The sequence below is a fragment of the Quercus robur genome, chromosome 5 (genome assembly GCF_932294415.1).
Source record: "Quercus robur chromosome 5, dhQueRobu3.1, whole genome shotgun sequence".
Classification (NCBI taxonomy): Eukaryota; Viridiplantae; Streptophyta; class Magnoliopsida; order Fagales; family Fagaceae; genus Quercus; species Quercus robur.
The window spans coordinates 5838704-5857251 of record NC_065538.1 but is presented as its reverse complement, the minus strand read 5'-3'; the positions used below and the strand labels follow the sequence as shown (position 1 = coordinate 5857251).

General features: G+C 37.9%; 1 protein-coding gene across 1 annotated transcript; it reads right to left on the bottom strand.

Moving 5' to 3' along the window:
• Positions 1-14319: 14319 nt before the first annotated feature.
• On the bottom strand, positions 14320-15238 carry LOC126728994 (transcription factor MYB114-like). Its single transcript, XM_050434765.1, has 3 exons — positions 15074-15238; positions 14826-14955; positions 14320-14697 (listed from the first exon to the last, which is right to left on the bottom strand). The coding sequence occupies exons 1-3, from the start codon at positions 15207-15209 to the stop codon at positions 14370-14372; spliced, it is 594 nt and encodes a 197-aa protein (XP_050290722.1). The 5' UTR covers positions 15210-15238; the 3' UTR covers positions 14320-14369.
• Positions 15239-18548: the final 3310 nt, after the last annotated feature.

Genomic DNA, 18548 nt, shown 5'->3' with positions numbered 1-18548 from the left:
CTGTTTTCTTGCACACTCTTGAGCAAACTTCACTCTATCTCACTCACTACCCTTACAACAAACCCACCCAAATACAGGGTTACTAAATGCTGAATTACAAGCAAATTTGGCACGGAATAAAGCCAATTAGATGGTTGAATAAATTCAACCTTACAATCTCCCCCTTTGGCTATTCCGTGACAAAACCCTAAAACAGACTCTAGACTTAACATGTGAGTTGGGAACAGTTGAACAAAACTCACTCACACCTAACTCTAGAAGCTGTGAAGCACTTGAATCATATGAACATAAACTCCTGAAACACAACAATACACCATGATCATTGTAAGCAGAAAATTATAAATGCATATGAAACAGGCAATATGAGATCAAGCAAAGATGGAGTTAATAAACAAACCATGGCTTGATCAACCAAGTGAACACCACAAGGTAGTGATCACAGTGCTCATTCACACTTGGAATGAACACAAGGACATACAAGTTAACAAGCACAAGGCAAGACACTTGTATGCTCAACACTCAACCAATGCATAGCACACAAGGCATATGCATCTAGGAACAATCCTACAAGGGCACAAGAGTGACAGTACATAAACCAAAATGCAGAACATTTAGATTAAAGTACTGATTTCAACATAGCATAAAGGCTGCACTTAAGCAAGGTACATACCATAAAGCCTACAAACTATGCATAAAACAATAACCCTAAAAGCTTACAAAAGCATATGGGAACAAACACAGAATATCCTGAATAACATCAACAACATATATTAAAGTTTAAACCAAGAGTCTATGAAATGAGTTAGAAACAGCTATACACCAAAACACAGTGTATCAAAACCATAAGAACCATAAGTTTAGAAGATAAGACTAAAAACAAAAGTATGACAAAAGTATGTGTGTACTCCCCCTATCACTATGCACACTTCCCTTTGAACTTTTCTCCCCCTTACTGAATGCTCTCCCCCTTTTTGTCACGAATAGCTAAAGACTCTCGTCCAACTTTCGTTGAATCTCGTCTAGCTGATTCTCCATAGTCTCGAGGCGCATTTGGACATGGTTGTTTGTGGAGTAGAGAAGTGCCACAAGCTCATCAACGCGTTTCTGAATATGCTCAAGTACACTGTCAACTCTGTCAGTATGAGAAGCAGTTTGTGCTTGCGGAATACCAGCCGGTGAAGCTTCAGGAACAGCACGAGATGCAGATGTGGTATGTGCAGGAGTCTCTGAGTCAGGGGCAAATGAAGTAACCGGAGAGATGTGAGCACTTCTTGGTGATTTGGAGGAGTGACTTCTGCTCGCTTGAAGAGTGAATAATGAAATGGGACGTTGACGAGTCAACATTTTACCATCTGCAGGAGGAGTAATGCCTGCACTAAGAATGAGTTTCATGACGAGACTGCAAAATGGAATGATTCCTCGAGCTGTAGATCGACACGCGGTCTTCCTCAAGTTGTAGTAGATGTGAGCACATATATCAATGGGGGCTCCGCTAATGAGATCACACAGAAATATAGCTCTCCCAAGATTGATGAATGTAGTGTTGGACAGTGGGTAGAGATTGGTGAACATGATCAACTTCAGTGTGGTCAGTTCAGGTGCAAACTTTGCGGTGCTGATGGAAGTTCCTGCACTAGATACCTCATGATCGTGTCCTAGGATTTGTAGAATTTCTCCAACCTCTGGATTTCGTTCATCATAGGGAGTTAAATTCACATTCGGAGGTCTGGTGATGCCGAGAAGATCTGCGATGGAGTCTGGGGTAACACTAAACTCTGTTCCTCTGACCCAGAAAATGAGGATAGGTCCAAGATCAGTTGCATTGGAGAAGCATTCTTTGACCAGCTCATCCATTGGATCATCAAAGTTTCCGAACAAGTTTGCCCAGTCTCGTTTCTCAAAGATTCGAGGGATGAAAGTAGTCCCTAAGGTGTTGAACTCTACTACCCGCTCCACTATAGTTGTTGACTTGTCAAACACATTTGAGTAGGCGTGTGAGTTAAGGGGAACTCTGAATCTATCCTCATTGGGATCTTGAGATGCTTGAGATGATAGACGAGTCCTTTTAGCAACTGGTGTTGCTGGTTCGTCAGCAACAATGTCTTTACCCCTGGAAGATCGACGAAACATCTGCAAGAGAACAGGCCAACAGAAAAGAACCAAGCAACAATACCCCACAAAAGATTGTCAACAAGATTTAGTGTAAACAATATTTCAATATAAAAACCCAGACTGAATATAGTGCAAACCCAACCAAAACTTCCAACAATACACAGAAGCACAAACTAATACGTGCATCAAACTTGGTAAAAGTGCACCAAGACAAAGAAAGACATCACAACTGTCATTGAGACAGGTTAACATGACCATGATATGCAAAATGAAACAGCATTTGAACATTTAGAGCAGATAACATAAATCACTCCATCAGAGACATGAACATGGGGAAAATATTTCAATCATGAAGAAACCAAACATCCACACTGGAGCACGTGGTTGAGAAACATACATTATGTTATCATATCAACTCAGTAACCAAAACCAAACACCAACATCAATATTCAGGCAAGTGTAATGAGTAAGTCACATAGACACCAAACCCATTTCAGAAAAGATTCTCAGATTCAATAATAAGCAAAAATCAGAACAATGAAAAACACATTGTGACTGCTCAGCATGAAAACAGGTGAAAACAATATCAAACAAGACACTCCATACCCATTACACATAGAGATAAGTATAACGAAAACAAAACCAGTCCAAACATTAACAGAAATATGCAGGAAAAAGAAAATGAGATTAAGAAAGCAAAAACCCATACCTTTTCTTGATGATTTGGATACGAAACGAAGCACCAAAGGGGTTTGAAAGAAGGATTCACGAAGTGTTTGGAAGGAAACAACAGTTTTAAGAGAAGATGAACAGTTACAAAAGTTCAAGGGAAAACTGAAAGAGGTTTAAAAACTGCTCCTGTTTCTGCAAAACACGTGATTTTCGCGACTGGATTAAGTCGCCACACAGTCGCCAACTCAAGCCGCCAAAGCACTCAAGAACAAAATTTTGAAAAATTTTTCTAAGTGTTTTTCGCGACTGGAAGGTCTACCCGCGAGTGAGTCGCGAGCTGAGCCGCGAAAATCTCTGAGTGAATCTCGCGACTGGACCTTCCACTCGCGAACAAGTCGCCAAAACTGACCAGCGAAGATGCGATTGAGGCTCGCGACTTGACATACCCGCGACTGAGCCGCCAAAACAAGGCAAAACTGTATTTTTGAAATTTTCAGATTTTTCCAACAAAACACTTTCCAAAAACACCTAAAACACTCAAAAATCTTTTTGTGCTTGAATTAACAAAGATTGAGCATGTGAAAAACACATTTTATCAAGTACAATCACACAAATGAATATGACATTTATTGAACATAAACTTGTATGTTGTGTGTGGATATCAACAATGAGATAGTCCTTTGTCTAATGTGAAGCTTCAATGATCAATTCAACCAAGGCATACACAATTAGCACTAGATCATGTGACCAATCTCAATTATAGAAATATGTATATATGACCTCCCACACAACTTGATAACATAACTTGGAGCTTTTCATTTGACTCCACTTTCAATCATAACATTTGATCTTTATGAACTTTTTGAGGCAATCATCTCTCATTGTGAGAGGGGTATGTAACATTTCTCTTTGAAGAACAGGCCTTTGGCCTTTTTGAATGAAATATCATTTTTAATATAAGGTCGCTTACCCTTTTTCCTAGTCAAATACTAGAATGTGCGACAGGCTTTTGCAGCTCAATATCTCTTTTCATTTGGAGATTTACATTTGGTGAGCTCTTTTTAGCAAAAACAAAAATAAAAAGTGGGAAGATATATAGACACAAGTCTATGCATGTCTCAAGATCAACATAACCATTCACTAGTCATTCATGACAAGGTTGAAGATCTATTTACAACAATCACATAGATTTCAAGATTTTTCCCACAGTGATATGAGTGCATGAAAACAAGCAATGCTCGAAAATGCACAAAGCCATTAGCACAAAGGTACAAGGCAAAACTAGTTTTGAGACAAAACTCAACAACGTCAATCAAGCTTTTTGATTTTCTAATTTTTATGTAATTTTTGGATTTTTGACACAAGAACCAAAAAAAATGATAAAAAAAAATTAAGAAATATTTACAAGAAGAATAATCAAACAACCAAGAACAAACACAACAAGCATACCAAACAGACACAGTCACAAAGTATAGGAAGTATTAATGCATGGACATGTTGTAATGCTTATGCATGAGTACCCCTTTTCACCCACACGTCACTTGCATTTGGGGTGATTTCCTTAAAGGATTGGGTACGGGAGTTAGGGCTTTCAAACCTTCGTGAGAAGCTTTCCAAGCAGTTGGTGAATGCACCAATCATCTTCATCACGTTCATCATTCCGGGATCTCCATTTTGCTCTCTAGGTTGATCACCTGCCCAAGTTCTCCTATCAATTCTTGGTCCTCCTGACCTTTGAGGAGTTGCACTGTTCTTTGCTCTCAGCTTTTGGCAATTTGGTCGAGTGTGCCCTTGAAGTCCGCAATAATGGCACACATACATTCCTCTAGGACCTCTTTGTGGTCGTGGACGTGACTTGGCACGAGATTCAGACCTGCCCACAGACTGATTACGATGATTCAGCATCCGTTGGTCTACCACATTCTTCTTCTCCTCCACCTCGAGCTTCACACCAGTAGGGTCAGCTATAACGACCCAAGGAAAAGCGCTAGCCACATCTGCGCTATACCTCAAAAGGACTAGTCACAATTGAAACTCCTTGTAATTATTAATAAAACCCAGTTCAACTCAGTAAATACCCGATGTGGGACTCATCACACACCTACACACATCACACAATCAAACAAATTGGGGCATCACAATCTCCCCCACTTAAATCCCTAACGTCCTCGTTAGAGCCCACTTTGTGGGGTAGTGTCTCTGAGCCCACACGGGATTACCGGGCCGGCTCTGATACCATATATAACGATCCAAGGAAAAGCGCTAGCCACATCTGCGCTAACCACATCTGCGTTATACCTCAAAAGGACTAGTCACAATAGAAGCTCCTTCTAATTGTTAATAAAACCCAGTTCAACTCAGTAAATACCCAATGTGGGACTCATCACACACCCACACACATCACACAATCAAACAAATTAGGGCATCACAAAAGTCAAGCAGGGTGATATATCGATTTGCATCTGCATTGTCTACCATTAGTCTCTCTTAGATATATAGCCACTAAATGTCACTGAAGTTAGGCTAATTGATTCTGCTAAACATATATGGTAGTGCCTTGCAAAAGTTGTCCCATTAAAAGTTAAAGATATCACGTGTCCTTGAACCTAGCCAATCAAATGCATCCAGAGAAAAAGAGACAGGAAATCCATAAAAGAGGCAAGGATTTTCATACCAACTGAGGCGGCAAGCTGTTGTTAGTTTTCACATGGGACTATTGATTAGCATTAAGAACTTGCTACCTTAACAGTTTGTGAAAATAATTCTAAATATAAAGACTTATTATAGCCATAATAAGGCCGGGAAAAGTTTCAGAATGAAAAGTCCCAACTCTTTTGTGATGAAAAGAAGAAAGAAGAAAGAAAAAAATAATCCGATTATAGATTCGAAAGCTTTTCCTAATACAGTAACCTACATGCCTTTCAGGCTTTCACAAGGTGTTATGCAGTAATCATCTGGACATGAGAATGCTTTGTGTTCTTTGTCGGCCTTTAAAAGGTTACAAATTATCTTAGCACAAATATTAATTGTCCCATCATGCTTATATGCTTTAACCCTTGTCCACAATAATGTGGACAATTCCTTTCTCACTTTTATCATAGCTGTTTACTATATATCTTTACTGTAAGGTTGAATTTATTCAACCATCTAATTGGCTTTATTCCGTGCCAAATTTGCTTGTAATTCAGCATTTAGTAACCCTGTATTTAGGTGGGTTTGTTGTAAGGGTAGTGAGTGAGATAGAGTGAAGATTGCTCAAGAGTGTGCAAGAAAACAGAGACTCGCGGCTGGGACTCGCGGGTGACTCGCGGCTGCAAGCCGCCAGAAGCAGCACACGTGCCAAGCATGCTAGAAGATGAACAGCCATGCTAGCTGGAGCGCTACAGAACAAAACAGGACAACTGGCCATACGGTTAACTCGTGACTGGATCTCGCGACTTAGTCAAGCCGCGAGCCACCCCTGTTCTGTAAAACCTGACATTTCACATTCCTCTCCCACTCCAGTATAAATACCCCTTTTACCCACGATTGAAAGAGAGCTTCCAGAGAGAATTTTGAGAGAGAAACCCTAAAGAAAAACAAGATTGATTCACCCACAATCTATACCTTAGAGTCTCTTCAAATTCCACTACTCTCTTCCTCTCCATTGTCAAATCCTTGAGAGGCATTATACCAAACCTGGTTCTCACCATCATCTTCACTGTGAGACAGTTGTTTGGATTTCTGGGAAGCAGTTAGGAAGGAACCAATCTTCATTGGTTGATGCTACGGTCTAGTAGCGGAATCCGGGAAGCTAGAAAAGAAAAAGGTTCGGCGCAACCTCGTTGGAGCAAGAAGCTTGGAGGGCTTAGGTGCACTGGGTAGATTAGGCTTGGAGGGTCTATTGCTGTCCTTGTATCCCAACTGTATTTTCTAGTGGATTGATTACCGCTTGGAGGGCGGCGGAGAAGTTTTTCGCCGAGGACTTCGGTTTCCTCTTCGATAACACATCGCGTGTTGTCTTTGTGTTTGCATCTTCCTTCCTCTTTATCTTTGCCTTTATATTATCTGCTGTGGTTTTATTCTGTTATGGCTTAGATAGTATTTAACCAATTTCGTATTATAGCATGTGTTAAGTTTCCGCACACTAGTTGTTTGACATATTGCTTGTATTGGTTAAGTTGTATTTTGGGGATCTAAACGTTCAAAGGTGTTTTGTACACGTTTTTGAACTTTCAATTGGTATCAGAGCGGGTACACTGCTATTGGTTTCATTACCATTGTGTGATCCTTGACTCCCTTTTGAGATGGATAGGTCTCAATTCCTAAATGCACCTCCATGTTTTGATGGTAGTAATTATGCTTTTTGGAAGGTTCGCATGAGAGCTTTTCTGTGTTCTATTGATGAATCCGTTTGGGATGCTGTTGAGATTGGTTGGACCAAACCTGAGGCAGCCAAATCCACATGGGATAAGGCAGCACTTGCTGCATCTAATGCTAACAGTAAAGCACTCAATGCTATTTTCTGTGGTGTGTCTCCAGATGAATTTCACAGGATTTCTCACATTACCATTGCCAAGGAAGCATGGGAGATTCTGGAAACCACTTATGAAGGCACGAAGAAAGTGAAAGACACCAAGTTACAAATGCTGACCACTCGGTTTGAGGAGCTCAAAATGAGTGAGGATGAGTCTTTTGACTCTTTCTATGGAAAGCTAAATGAGGTGGTTGTCAGTAAGTTCAACTTGGGGGAGAAAACGGAGGACTCAAAGATTGTAAGGAAGATCCTTCGATCATTGCCGGAAAGTTTTCGTGCTAAAGTGACAGCAATTGAAGAGAGCAAGGACCTTGATGACATCAAGGTACAAGAGCTGGTTGGTTCTCTGCAGACTTATGAGATGTCGCTGCCCAATCAACGGAAGAGTAAATCTCTTGCTCTAAAGACCATTAATGAGAAGGTGGAAGATCAAGACTCATCGGGAGAAGATGTGGTTGACAAAGATGTAGCCTACCTTGTCAAAAATTTCAGAAAGTTTTTGAAATTCAAAAATAATGGCAAATTTGATGATAAAAGAAAATTCCAAAGTTCTGGAAGGGAGAAGAGGGATTTCAAAAAGAAAGATGGAAAAGAATCTCAACCCACACAAGGTGTCACTTGTTTCAAATGTAACGGGCATGGACACTTTAAGAAGGAATGTCCGAATTATTTGAAATCAAAAGGTAAAGTGTATGCCACGACCTTGAGTGACTCGGATTCGTCTGACTCAGAATCTGAAGAGAGCTGTGATGGAGAGGGAAACTATTCAGCTTTTATGACTATTGCTCATGTTGAGTCTTCGGACGAGTTGAATCTGCTTGTACGAGACCTTGGAGAACATAATGATGATGAATCACTGGGAATTGTTGAAGAATCAGATGCTGAAGAAGATGAAAGCACAGCAAATCTTCAAGAGAATTATAACTCACTCTTGGAGAAGTCGGGTGAGTACACAAGGGTGGCCAAGGCTGCTGTGAGAAAAATGAAGAAGGCTGAGGAGGACTACAAAAGTCTCCTAATTCGATATAGGGAGGCCAAATGTGAGATAGAAATACTGAATGGTGAGTTGTCCGAAACTTACACAAAAGTGAGATTTCTTGAGAATGAGGTTGTGCAAGCGAATGTTAAAATAGAGAGGGTCACCACCAAGAAGCTAAATGATGTTATATCATCTCAAAAGAGCTTTTCAGACAAATCCGGATTGGGATATACCGGAGGAAGTAGTTCATCTGGAAATGTCACTAAAGAAGTGAAGTTTGTAAAGGCCAAAGATCCAGTTGTAGCTGACCTTACTGGTAAGAAACTCGAGGTGGAGGAGAAGAAGAATGTGGTGAACCAACGGATGCTGAATCCCCGTAATCAGTCTGTGGGGAGGTCTGAATCTCGTGCCAAGTCACGTCCACGACCACAAAGAGGTCCTAGAGGAACTTATGTGTGCCATTATTGCGGACTTCAAGGGCATACTCGACCAAATTGCCAAAAGATGAGAGCAAAGAACAGTGCAACTCCTCAAAGGTCAGGAGGACCCAGAAATGATAGGAGAATTTGGGCAGGTGATCAATCTAGAGATCAAAATGGAGATCCCGGAATGATGAACGTGATGAAGATGATTAGTGCATTCACCAACTGCTTGGAAAGCTTCTCACGAAGGTTTGAAAGCCCTAACTCCCGTACCCAATCCTATAAGGAAATCACCCCAAACGCAAGTGACGTGTGGGTGAAAAAGGGTACTCATGCATAAGCATTACAACATGTCCATGCATTAATACTTCCTATGCTTTGCAACAATGTTTGTTTGGTTTGTTTGCTGTTTTTTTTATGTTGGTTGTTTGCTTGTCTACTTGTGAATATTTTTAATTTATCAATCTTTTTGTTTCTTGTGTCAAAAATCCAAAAATCACATAAAAATTAGAAAATCAAAAAGCTTGATTGACTTTGTTGAGTTTTGTCTCAAAACTTGTTTTGCCTTGTACCTTTGTACTAATGGCTTTGTGCATTTTCGAGCATTGCTTGTTTTCATGCACTTATATCACTGTGGGAAAAATCTTGAAATCTATGTGATTGTTGTAAATAGATCTTCAAACTTGTCATGAATGATTAGTGAATGGTTATGTTGATCTTGAGACATGCATAGACTTGTGTCTATATATCTTCCCATTTTTTATTTTTGTTTTGCTAAAAAGAGCTCACCAAATGTAAATCTCCGAATGAAAAGAGATATTGAGCTGCAAAAACCTATCGCACATTCTAGTATTTGACTAGGAAAAAGGGTAAGCGACCTTATATTAAAGTGATTGTTTATTCAAAAAGCCAAAGGCTTATTCATTAAAGTGAAATGTCATATATCACTCTCACAATGAGAGATCATTGCCTCAAAAGATCAAAAAGATCAAATGTTATGATTGAAAGTGGAGTCAAATGATAAGCTCAAAGTTATGTTATCAAGTTGTGTGGGAGGTCATATATACATATTTCTATAATTGAGATGGGTCACATAATCTAGTGCTAATTGTGTATGCCTTGGTTGAATTGATCATTGAAGCTTCACATTAGACAAAGGACTATCTCATTGTTGATATCCACACACAACACACAAGTTTATGTTCAATAAATGTCATATTCATTTGTGTGATTGTACTTGATAAAATGTGTTTTCACATGCTCAATCTTTGTTAATTCAAGCACAAAAATATTTTTGAGTGTTTTAAGTGTTTTTGGAAAGTATTTTGTTTGAAAAATCTGAAAATTTCAAAAATCCAGTTTTGCCCTGTTTTGGCGGCTCAGTCGCGGGTATGTCAAGTCGCGAGACTCAGTCGCAACTTCGCTGGTCATTTTTGGCGACTTATTCGCGAGTGGAAGGTCTAGTCGCGAGGTTCACTCAGAGATTTTCGCGGCTCAGCTCGCGACTCACTCGCGGGTAGACCTTCCAGTCGCAAAAAACACTTAGAAAAATTTTTCAAATTTTTGTTCTTGTGTGCTCTGGCGGGTTGAGCTGGCGACTGTGTGGCGACTTAATCAAGTCGCGAAAAACGCGTGTTTTGCAAAAACAGGAGCAGTTTTTAAACCTCTTTTCAGTTTTCCCTCGAACTTTTGTGACTATTCATCTTCTCTCTAAACTATCTCCCTCCCAAACACTCCGTGCTCCCATTTCCAATCTCCATTGTTGCATTCTTGTAGCTCAAAATCTTCAAGTCACAGGTATGGGTTTTCAGTTTTGCACTCTTTTCTACTTGATTTTGTGCTTTTCCCCTTTGATTTTTCGCATATGTTTGTGATTTAGAAATGGGTTTGTGTTTCGGTTTTTGCTCCTTGTTCATGCTTAGCTTGTGGATGCTGTTGCTAAAGTTTGTGTTGATGATAGTCGTATCCTTTTTGGTCTTCATCCTGTGCTTAGCTTAGTGTGTTTTTTATTCTATCTGATCTTGAGCTGTTGTGTTGTTTCAAAATGTTCCGTTGGATATTGTGTGTTTTACTGTGCTGAATGTGCTTGTTCTAGTGTGTTAATTTGTTGAGAGCTTCTGTTAGTCTTAAAATACTGATTGTGTGTCATATCATTTTTCTATTATATGTCTCAATGACATATATCTGCCTTTAGGATAGTCTCTCCATGTTGTTCATGTGTTTCTTTTCTTAGGCTTGGTTTATCCATGTGATTGTTCTAAGTAGCTTATTGTTTAAGTGTTCAAAGTTCATTTGTATGGATGATATCTCTTTGTTAATTACATGGTACTAACTGGTTCTGCACATATATTGTTCTATGTTGTTGTGGCCTTTTCTGATTGTTCACAGATGGCTCCCTCACCTCAGAAGAAGAAATCTACTGCAAAGAAGGCTGACAAAAGATTAAAGATGGATTCTAAACTGTTTAGGTCAGTTCACCACTTTAAGAGATACAAGGATAACTTCTTGAATGCAGGAATTATTCAAGAAAGATTTGTTGATTTGGAGGACTTAAGACAAACCTTTATTCCCAGCTGTTTTGAAGGAAGAGGATGGGAAAAGCTTCTGAGCGATTTCCCTGTTGTGTGTGAACCCCTGATTAGGGAATTTTACTCAAATGCTGTGATAAAGGAGAATGAATTAAGTTGCTGGGTTAGAGGTAAAGAATTCGTTTTGGATGCTCATGTCATAGATGATGTACTAGGGCTTGAAGGATTAGATGATGAGGAATTTATCAATTACAAGGATAGGAGTGTTTCTATTGAAACTGTTCAACAAAGGATAGGTGGGCAGAGAGAAGGGAAATGTTTGAATACCACTGCCTTTCCAGTGGATATGAGGTGTCTAACAATAATCATGATGTTTAACCTCTATCCCATTAAGAAATTGACTACAATCAATTGTGCTAGAGCAGTTTTTCTGATGGATCTCAAAGAAAAGAATTTCATAGACATAAGTTCCCATATATATGACACCATTGTGGATGAGACAAGAACAACCTCTAGGCCTAAATTAATATTTCCCAGTTTGCTAATGAGGATTTTTAGAAGGAAGGGTGTTCCAATCCCTCAAGACATCAGTCCCATGTCCACACCCTCTGCAATTAACAAGCTTACCTGCAAAAGGATAAGTGTTAGGCTTCCGGGAGAAGAAGATGAAGGTGATGAAGGAGAGGGTGTCCCAATGGAGACTGAAGCAGAGGCAGCAGGGCATGCATCAACCTCAACACCTAGGAGGAGTGGCAAAAGACCCAGAGCTTCAACTTCTGCAGATACACCTCCAGATGCTTTCCAAATCATTCTGGAAAGACTTGATGGGATCAGGGCAGTCCAAACTGAGCACTCTGACAGGATGAGAGCCATGCAAGACCAGATTGATGTCTTGTCTGCAAAACTTGACAGCTTCACAACTCAGCATGACCAGTGACCCTTTGGCCATTCCGGTCAAAAAGGGGGAGAAATTATGTCATTGATGATGTAAAGCAGAAAAGCAAATCCTAAGGGGGAGTAATGTGTTGAGGGGGAGTTGTCAAAATTATCAAATTCAGAAACTTTGTTTATATATGCTTATGTTTTTGGGTATTTTGTGTATAGCTGTTTCTAATTCATAACTTATACTCTTGGTTTAAACTTTAATATATTTTGATGATGTTATTCAGAATGCTTTTGTGTTTGTACCCATATGCTTTTGTAAACTTTTAGGGTTAATGTTTTATGCATAGTTTGTAGGCTTTATGGTATGTACCTTGCTTAATGCAGCCTTTATGCTATGTTGAAATCAGTACTTTAATCTAAATGTTCTGCATTTTGGTTTATGTACTGTCACTCTTGTGCCCTTGTAGGATTGTTCCTAGATGCATATGCCTTGTGTGTTATGCATTGGTTGAGTGTTGAGCATACAAGTGTCTTGCCTTGTGCTTGTTAACTTGTATGTCCTTGTGTTCATTCCAAGTGTGAATGAGCACTGTGATCACTACCTTGTGGTGTTCACTTGGTTGATCAAGCCATGATTTGTTTATTAACTCCATCTTTGCTTGATCACATATTGCCTGTTTCATATGCATTTATAATTTTCTGCTCACAATGATCATGGTGTATTGTTGTGTTTCAGGAGTATTATGTTCATATGATTCAAATGCTTTACAGCTTCTAGAGTTAGGTGTGAGTGAGTTTTGTTCAACTGTTCCCAACTCACATGTTAAGTCTAGAGTCTGTTTTAGGGTTTTGTCACGGAATAGCCAAAGGGGGAGATTGTAAGGTTGAATTTATTCAACCATCTAATTGGCTTTATTCCGTGCCAAATTTGCTTGTAATTCAGCATTTAGTAACCCTGTATTTAGGTGGGTTTGTTGTAAGGGTAGTGAGTGAGATAGAGTGAAGATTGCTCAAGAGTGTGCAAGAAAACAGAGACTCGCGGCTGGGACTCGCGGGTGACTCGCGGCTGCAAGCCGCTAGAAGCAGCACACGTGCCAAGCATGCTGGAAGATGAACAGTCATGCTAGCTGGAGCGCTACAGGACAAAACAGGACAACTGGCCATACGGTTAACTCGCGACTGGATCTCGCGACTTAGTCAAGCCGCGAGGTCAAGCCGCGAGCCACCCCTGTTTTGTAAAACCTGACGTTTCACATTCCTCTCCCACTCCAGTATAAATACCCCTTTTACCCACGATTGAAAGAGAGCTTCTAGAGAGAATTTTGAGAGAGAAACCCTAAAGAAAAACAAGATTGATTCACCCACAATCTATACCTTAGAGTCTCTTCAAATTCCCCTACTCTCTTCCTCTCCATTGTCAAATCCTTGAGAGGCATTATACCAAACCTGGTTCTCACCATCATCTTCACTGTGAGACAGTTGTTTGGATTTCTGGGAAGCAGTTAGGAAGGAACCAATCTTCATTGGTTGATGCTACGATCTAGTAGCGGAATCTGGGAAGCTAGAAAAGAAAAAGGTTCGGCGCAACCTCGTTGGAGCAAGAAGCTTGGAGGGCTTAGGTGCACTGGGTAGATTAGGCTTGGAGGGTCTATTGTTGTCCTTGTATCCCAACTGTATTTTCTAGTGGATTGATTACCGCTTGGAGGGCGGCGGAGAGGTTTTTCGCCGAGGACTTCGGTTTCCTCTTCGATAACACATCGCGTGTTGTCTTTGTGTTTGCATCATGCTTATATGCTTTAACCCTTGTCCACAATAATGTGGACATTTCCTTTCTCACTTTTATCATAGCTGTTTACTATATATCTTTACACCATTGTTTCCATCACCAAAGCTGTACTGTCATCGATTAAGAACTAAATGCCAAAATTTTCATTACCATAGTGCTTTTCATATTTCTATTGCCTTAGGTTGCTAGCCATGAATTTTTTTTTCTTTTTTTCTTTTTCCATGGCCAGGTTGGTATGCAATGATTGATGTAGAAGAAAATGAAAGGGAAATTTAACTTCATAAAATGATAAGGACTAATTCATGGAAGTAATTTACAGTTCAGCACATCTAAGAGCTGATACCTCCACCAAATTCATGAAGAACTTAGAAGAAAAAAAAATAGAGTTATTAAATGAATTATCACATACACCCTACTGATTAGCATGAACTGCACCAAATTTATGAAGAGAAAAAAAAGGTCAGGCAGTTTATGAAACATCACTGAAGCCCTGATCAAGTTCAAGGAATTGGCTAACCCACTCTAAATTGAAAGTAGTCTCATTAGAGAAATCAAAGAACTCATCTACATCAAAGTCACTTTTTGAGTCATCAACTCCTTTAGATGTATTCTCCTCTCCACTCATTTCTTCATTGACTTTCTCTTCCTCCCTATTTTCCTGAACACTATAGCCATCTCTTGTTGCAGCTCCACTTTGCTTCTCCTTCTGCCTTAACTTCTTGCTCAAATGAGAATTCCAATAGTTCTTTATCTCATTATCTGTTCGCCCCGGTAATCTTCCGGCTATCAAAGACCACCTAAGATAATTAAAAACAAACAATTATAGGAAAATCCAACCTTGACCATGTTCAACTATATGAACATAGAAGTTAGAACAACCATGTTAATATATATTGGTCTATGTTTGACATGTGAATTAATTAACCTGTTTCCAAGTAGTTTGTGGAGCCTAAGTATCAAATCCTCTTCTTGGTCTGATATGTTTCCTCTCTTGATGTCAGGCCTCAAGTAATTCAACCATCTTAGCCTGCAACTCTTGCCACATCGGTTAAGACCTACAATAAGCAAAGACTTATTCAGCCTTTGATCAAAATTTAGGAACATCATTTTCATAACAAATATAGTATTGAAGTTAGCAAGTTTAGAATTCAACTTGGTGAAATTGAAAATGACCTGCTTTAGTTGCAATTGTCTTCCACCTTTTAGCACCATGGATTGCAATAACCTCAGCCAGTTTTCTGTCTTCCTCAGCTGTCCATGCTCCCTTGTTGACTTCCTTCTTAGTTGAAACATTATTAATGGCTTCCATTGCCTTCACTTCTCTTTTAATAGACCTATCTGCCATGGAAGCCATTAGCTTTTGTTTATGTTTGTCTAAATTCAACGTGCCCTAGAGTTTTTATTGAGTCAATCATTGACCATAATGAGGTGTCATTCAACGTGCCCTAGAGTTTTTATTTAATGGGTTTGGTTACTGAATTCAGTGATACTGAATGAGAGAAAATCACATGCAGTGTACAGGGAAACAGAAAATAATCAAAATTAATGTGTATTAATTAATTAACAAAACCAACATTGTTAGAGGCCAAAATTTTTGACAGATTAGTCTGAGTAATGTCAAACAGCAAAACCATAGTGTAAAATAAATAAATATATATGATGCACGGTTTACAAAGAAGGGACCCATTCAGATGTTCAATATTTTTCTTTACACAAACAGAATCAGACAAGGATTCTTTCGAGATTATGACCAATATTTCACCCCAAAACGCTTCACTTTCTTTTTGTAATATTGAAACAGCTGCTAAAGTAGTATTAAAAAAAGAGAGCTCAAGAACAGTATGCAGCAATGAAACTTTGGTTTATTCTTGGTCTTAACTCATATATTGTAGATAATATAACTTTGAATAAAGCTTTTTCAAGTAAGTCTTACAGTCAATTTTATTTGTTATAACATTAAGATTGAATATCGTTTTAGAGGCTAAGGCTTATTAAATATTTTAATTTAAGCTTTCTCAAAAAAAAAAAAAATTAATTTAATTACTAGTTTATCCAAATATTAAACACATGTTTAAGAAATTATATAAGATGTTTAAGGAATAATATGATTTTAGCAATAAGAAAAGATAACTTTTTTATGTTGAGGGTGAGAGATGTTTAAGGAATCTAATGGGTTTGGAGTTTGGACCTAACAATTTATATCCTTACTAACTTTCTTTATTTTTGTTCGTTAGCTAAAAGCTTAGTTATATACGAAAATATAAATTCCTTTACTTCTTTTAAAATTTTAAGAGTGCTAAGGTTACTAAGTCACTCATTATTCTATCTCAATTAAAAGGATTTGGACTCGTAAAGAGCCTTGAAGTTCAACTAATTGGCATATTTTGGTGTTTTAATGGAAATATTCAAAGTTCAAATCCTTCAACCACCATCTATTGAATTATAAAAAGTAAAAAAAGAATTTGAATTCAATTATGTTTGTTGAGAACTCAAACTCAATATGTGAGGACTTAATATTGAGATATAATCACAAACATACATTACAAGTATTTCCTTAAATGAACAGGGCATCCCTTAACAAAAATCCTAAATTTATTACTCCAACATGGTTAAATGAAACATTAATATAACACTAACATCTTAAATGAGACTTATGTTTGGTTATTAACTTTTGTATTCGACAGCAATTCATGGAGTAACAGTGACCAAAAAAAAAAAAAAAATGCTCTTGTATTTCCAAGGGCATGTGAACAAGTTACGTACAGAGCTGGCAAGCCAAAAGACATTCTGTTCAGATTCTTCAGAATGATCCTTGTGTAGCACAAAAAAAGACTCTACTTCCTTGTTTGCACTTTGCACATGCACCCCAAAAAAAGAGCTTATTTTAGTGTATACTAGAATTTATGGTTTTCAGACTCGGACCGTTCAAAGAACTGGTAAAGGGAGAGGTTCAAGGTTTTTAAGGTCAGACCGAGGTTTGACCAAGGTCGAACCAAGATGACGTCATAATTACTTTAATAATTAATTAAAGCCCAAATATAGATATTAAATTTATAAAACTAGCAAAATTGACTAATATATCTATATATATGAGGGAAATTTAATTATTTTCAAGCATATATTTACAAATTAAATAAGAAAGTTAATAAAATAAAATAATAACCATGAAAACATCAAAATTTATGATTAATTTTTGAAGTAAAGTTGAATATCTTTGAAGGATTTTAATTATAATTTTTTGTTATTCCTTTTAAGAGATGGATAATTTAATTCAGTAGAATAGTATTGTGTTAAATTGTTTTTATAAAATAAAAAAATAAATTTGCGTTAAGTTTACTTCAAGTATTTAAAAAAAAAAAAAAATTGTTGAGCATCAACTTGCAAGCTTAGCTGAGTGGTTAGATTATAGCTCCAGCTCTGACCGTGCCTAGGTTCTAAACCTGGTAAAGCGCCCTTTTCTGATTTTTTCTTAATTAACAAGCATGTTTGAACTGTGGTTTGACTGCACGGCTCATGCCACCGATCTACATGAACCGTGTGGTCCAATTGCGGTTTAAGGGGATCACGAAATTTTAAATAAATCTGGTTCTCTATGTTTAAAAAATCGGATTTCAATCCAATTTCCAGTTAACCCGGTCGAACCGCCCGGTTGGACCGTCCGGTCCGATCCGAGTTTGACAACCTTGCTAGAACTACTAGTAAGTGCATGGAGCTAGCTAAAAACAATTTTTTTTTTTTTTTTGAAAACGAGCTGAAAACTTTTCAATGATAATTAACATTGGAAAAAAAGTTAATGAATGTTTTAAAGATATTAGTTTAGAAAATATATTATGGGAGAAGAAAAAATTCATTTAACAACTTTTTATGTTTCATATAAAATTGTCCATTATCAAATGTTTTTTTTTTTTTTTTTTTTTTGAGGAGACATTATCAAATGCTTGAAGGACATATAATTCTAATTTTAACGGAAGAAAAAATATTTATTTTAGTATAAATGTATGAATAATACTTTTTCATGTATTATTCTATTATTCATATGACCTACGTACTAGATTATTAACTTTCCCTTTTTCTTTGTCGGAAGTTGCATTAAATTATCTGAAAGAATAGCATTAGCTACAGCAATGTCTATCATATATATTATCATTATCATGTCTATATTTCAAAAGCTGTAAAGTACGATTCTCATAGATAGCAAAAGTCTTGTCAAAGATTAATCCCTCTCCTTGCTACAGTTCGGCACATTTATATTGGTTTCATTCCTTTTCGTCTTTCAATAAATAACCCCCAACCCCCCACCCCCCCCCCCCCCCCCCCCCCCAAATTTCATTCCTTTTCGTCTTTCAATAAATAACCCCCAACCCCCCCGGCCCCCCCCCCCCCCCCCCCCCCCCCCCCCCCCCCCCCCCCCCTTACAAGTTCACTCTGCAATTTTTAATTTAACACAATTTTTATGAAAAATATTCAAAATAGTAAAAAAAAATTAATTCTTTTTTTTCATAAATTTTTTTTTAAATATTTCCTAAACAATAATGTATCAGTTAACTTTTCCCTTTACTTTAATAGAATTTTTTTGATAATTTAAGCTTTTTGTTTTTTGAGAAAAGATAATTTAAGTTGAGCCTTAAGTTCCACTAAAAAATAAAAA

What these genes read in the sequence shown, in the direction of transcription:
- LOC126728994 (XM_050434765.1), bottom strand. Translation starts at nt 15,209, where the DNA reads ATGGAAGCCATTAATAATGTTTCAACTAAGAAGGAAGTCAACAAGGGA. An exon ending in GACAATTGCAACTAAAGCAG is followed by an intron (nt 14,956 to 15,073) that starts GTCATTTTCAAT and finishes TGCTTATTGTAG; the next exon opens with GTCTTAACCGATGTGGCAAG. An exon ending in CACAAACTACTTGGAAACAG is followed by an intron (nt 14,698 to 14,825) that starts GTTAATTAATTC and finishes TAATTATCTTAG; the next exon opens with GTGGTCTTTGATAGCCGGAA.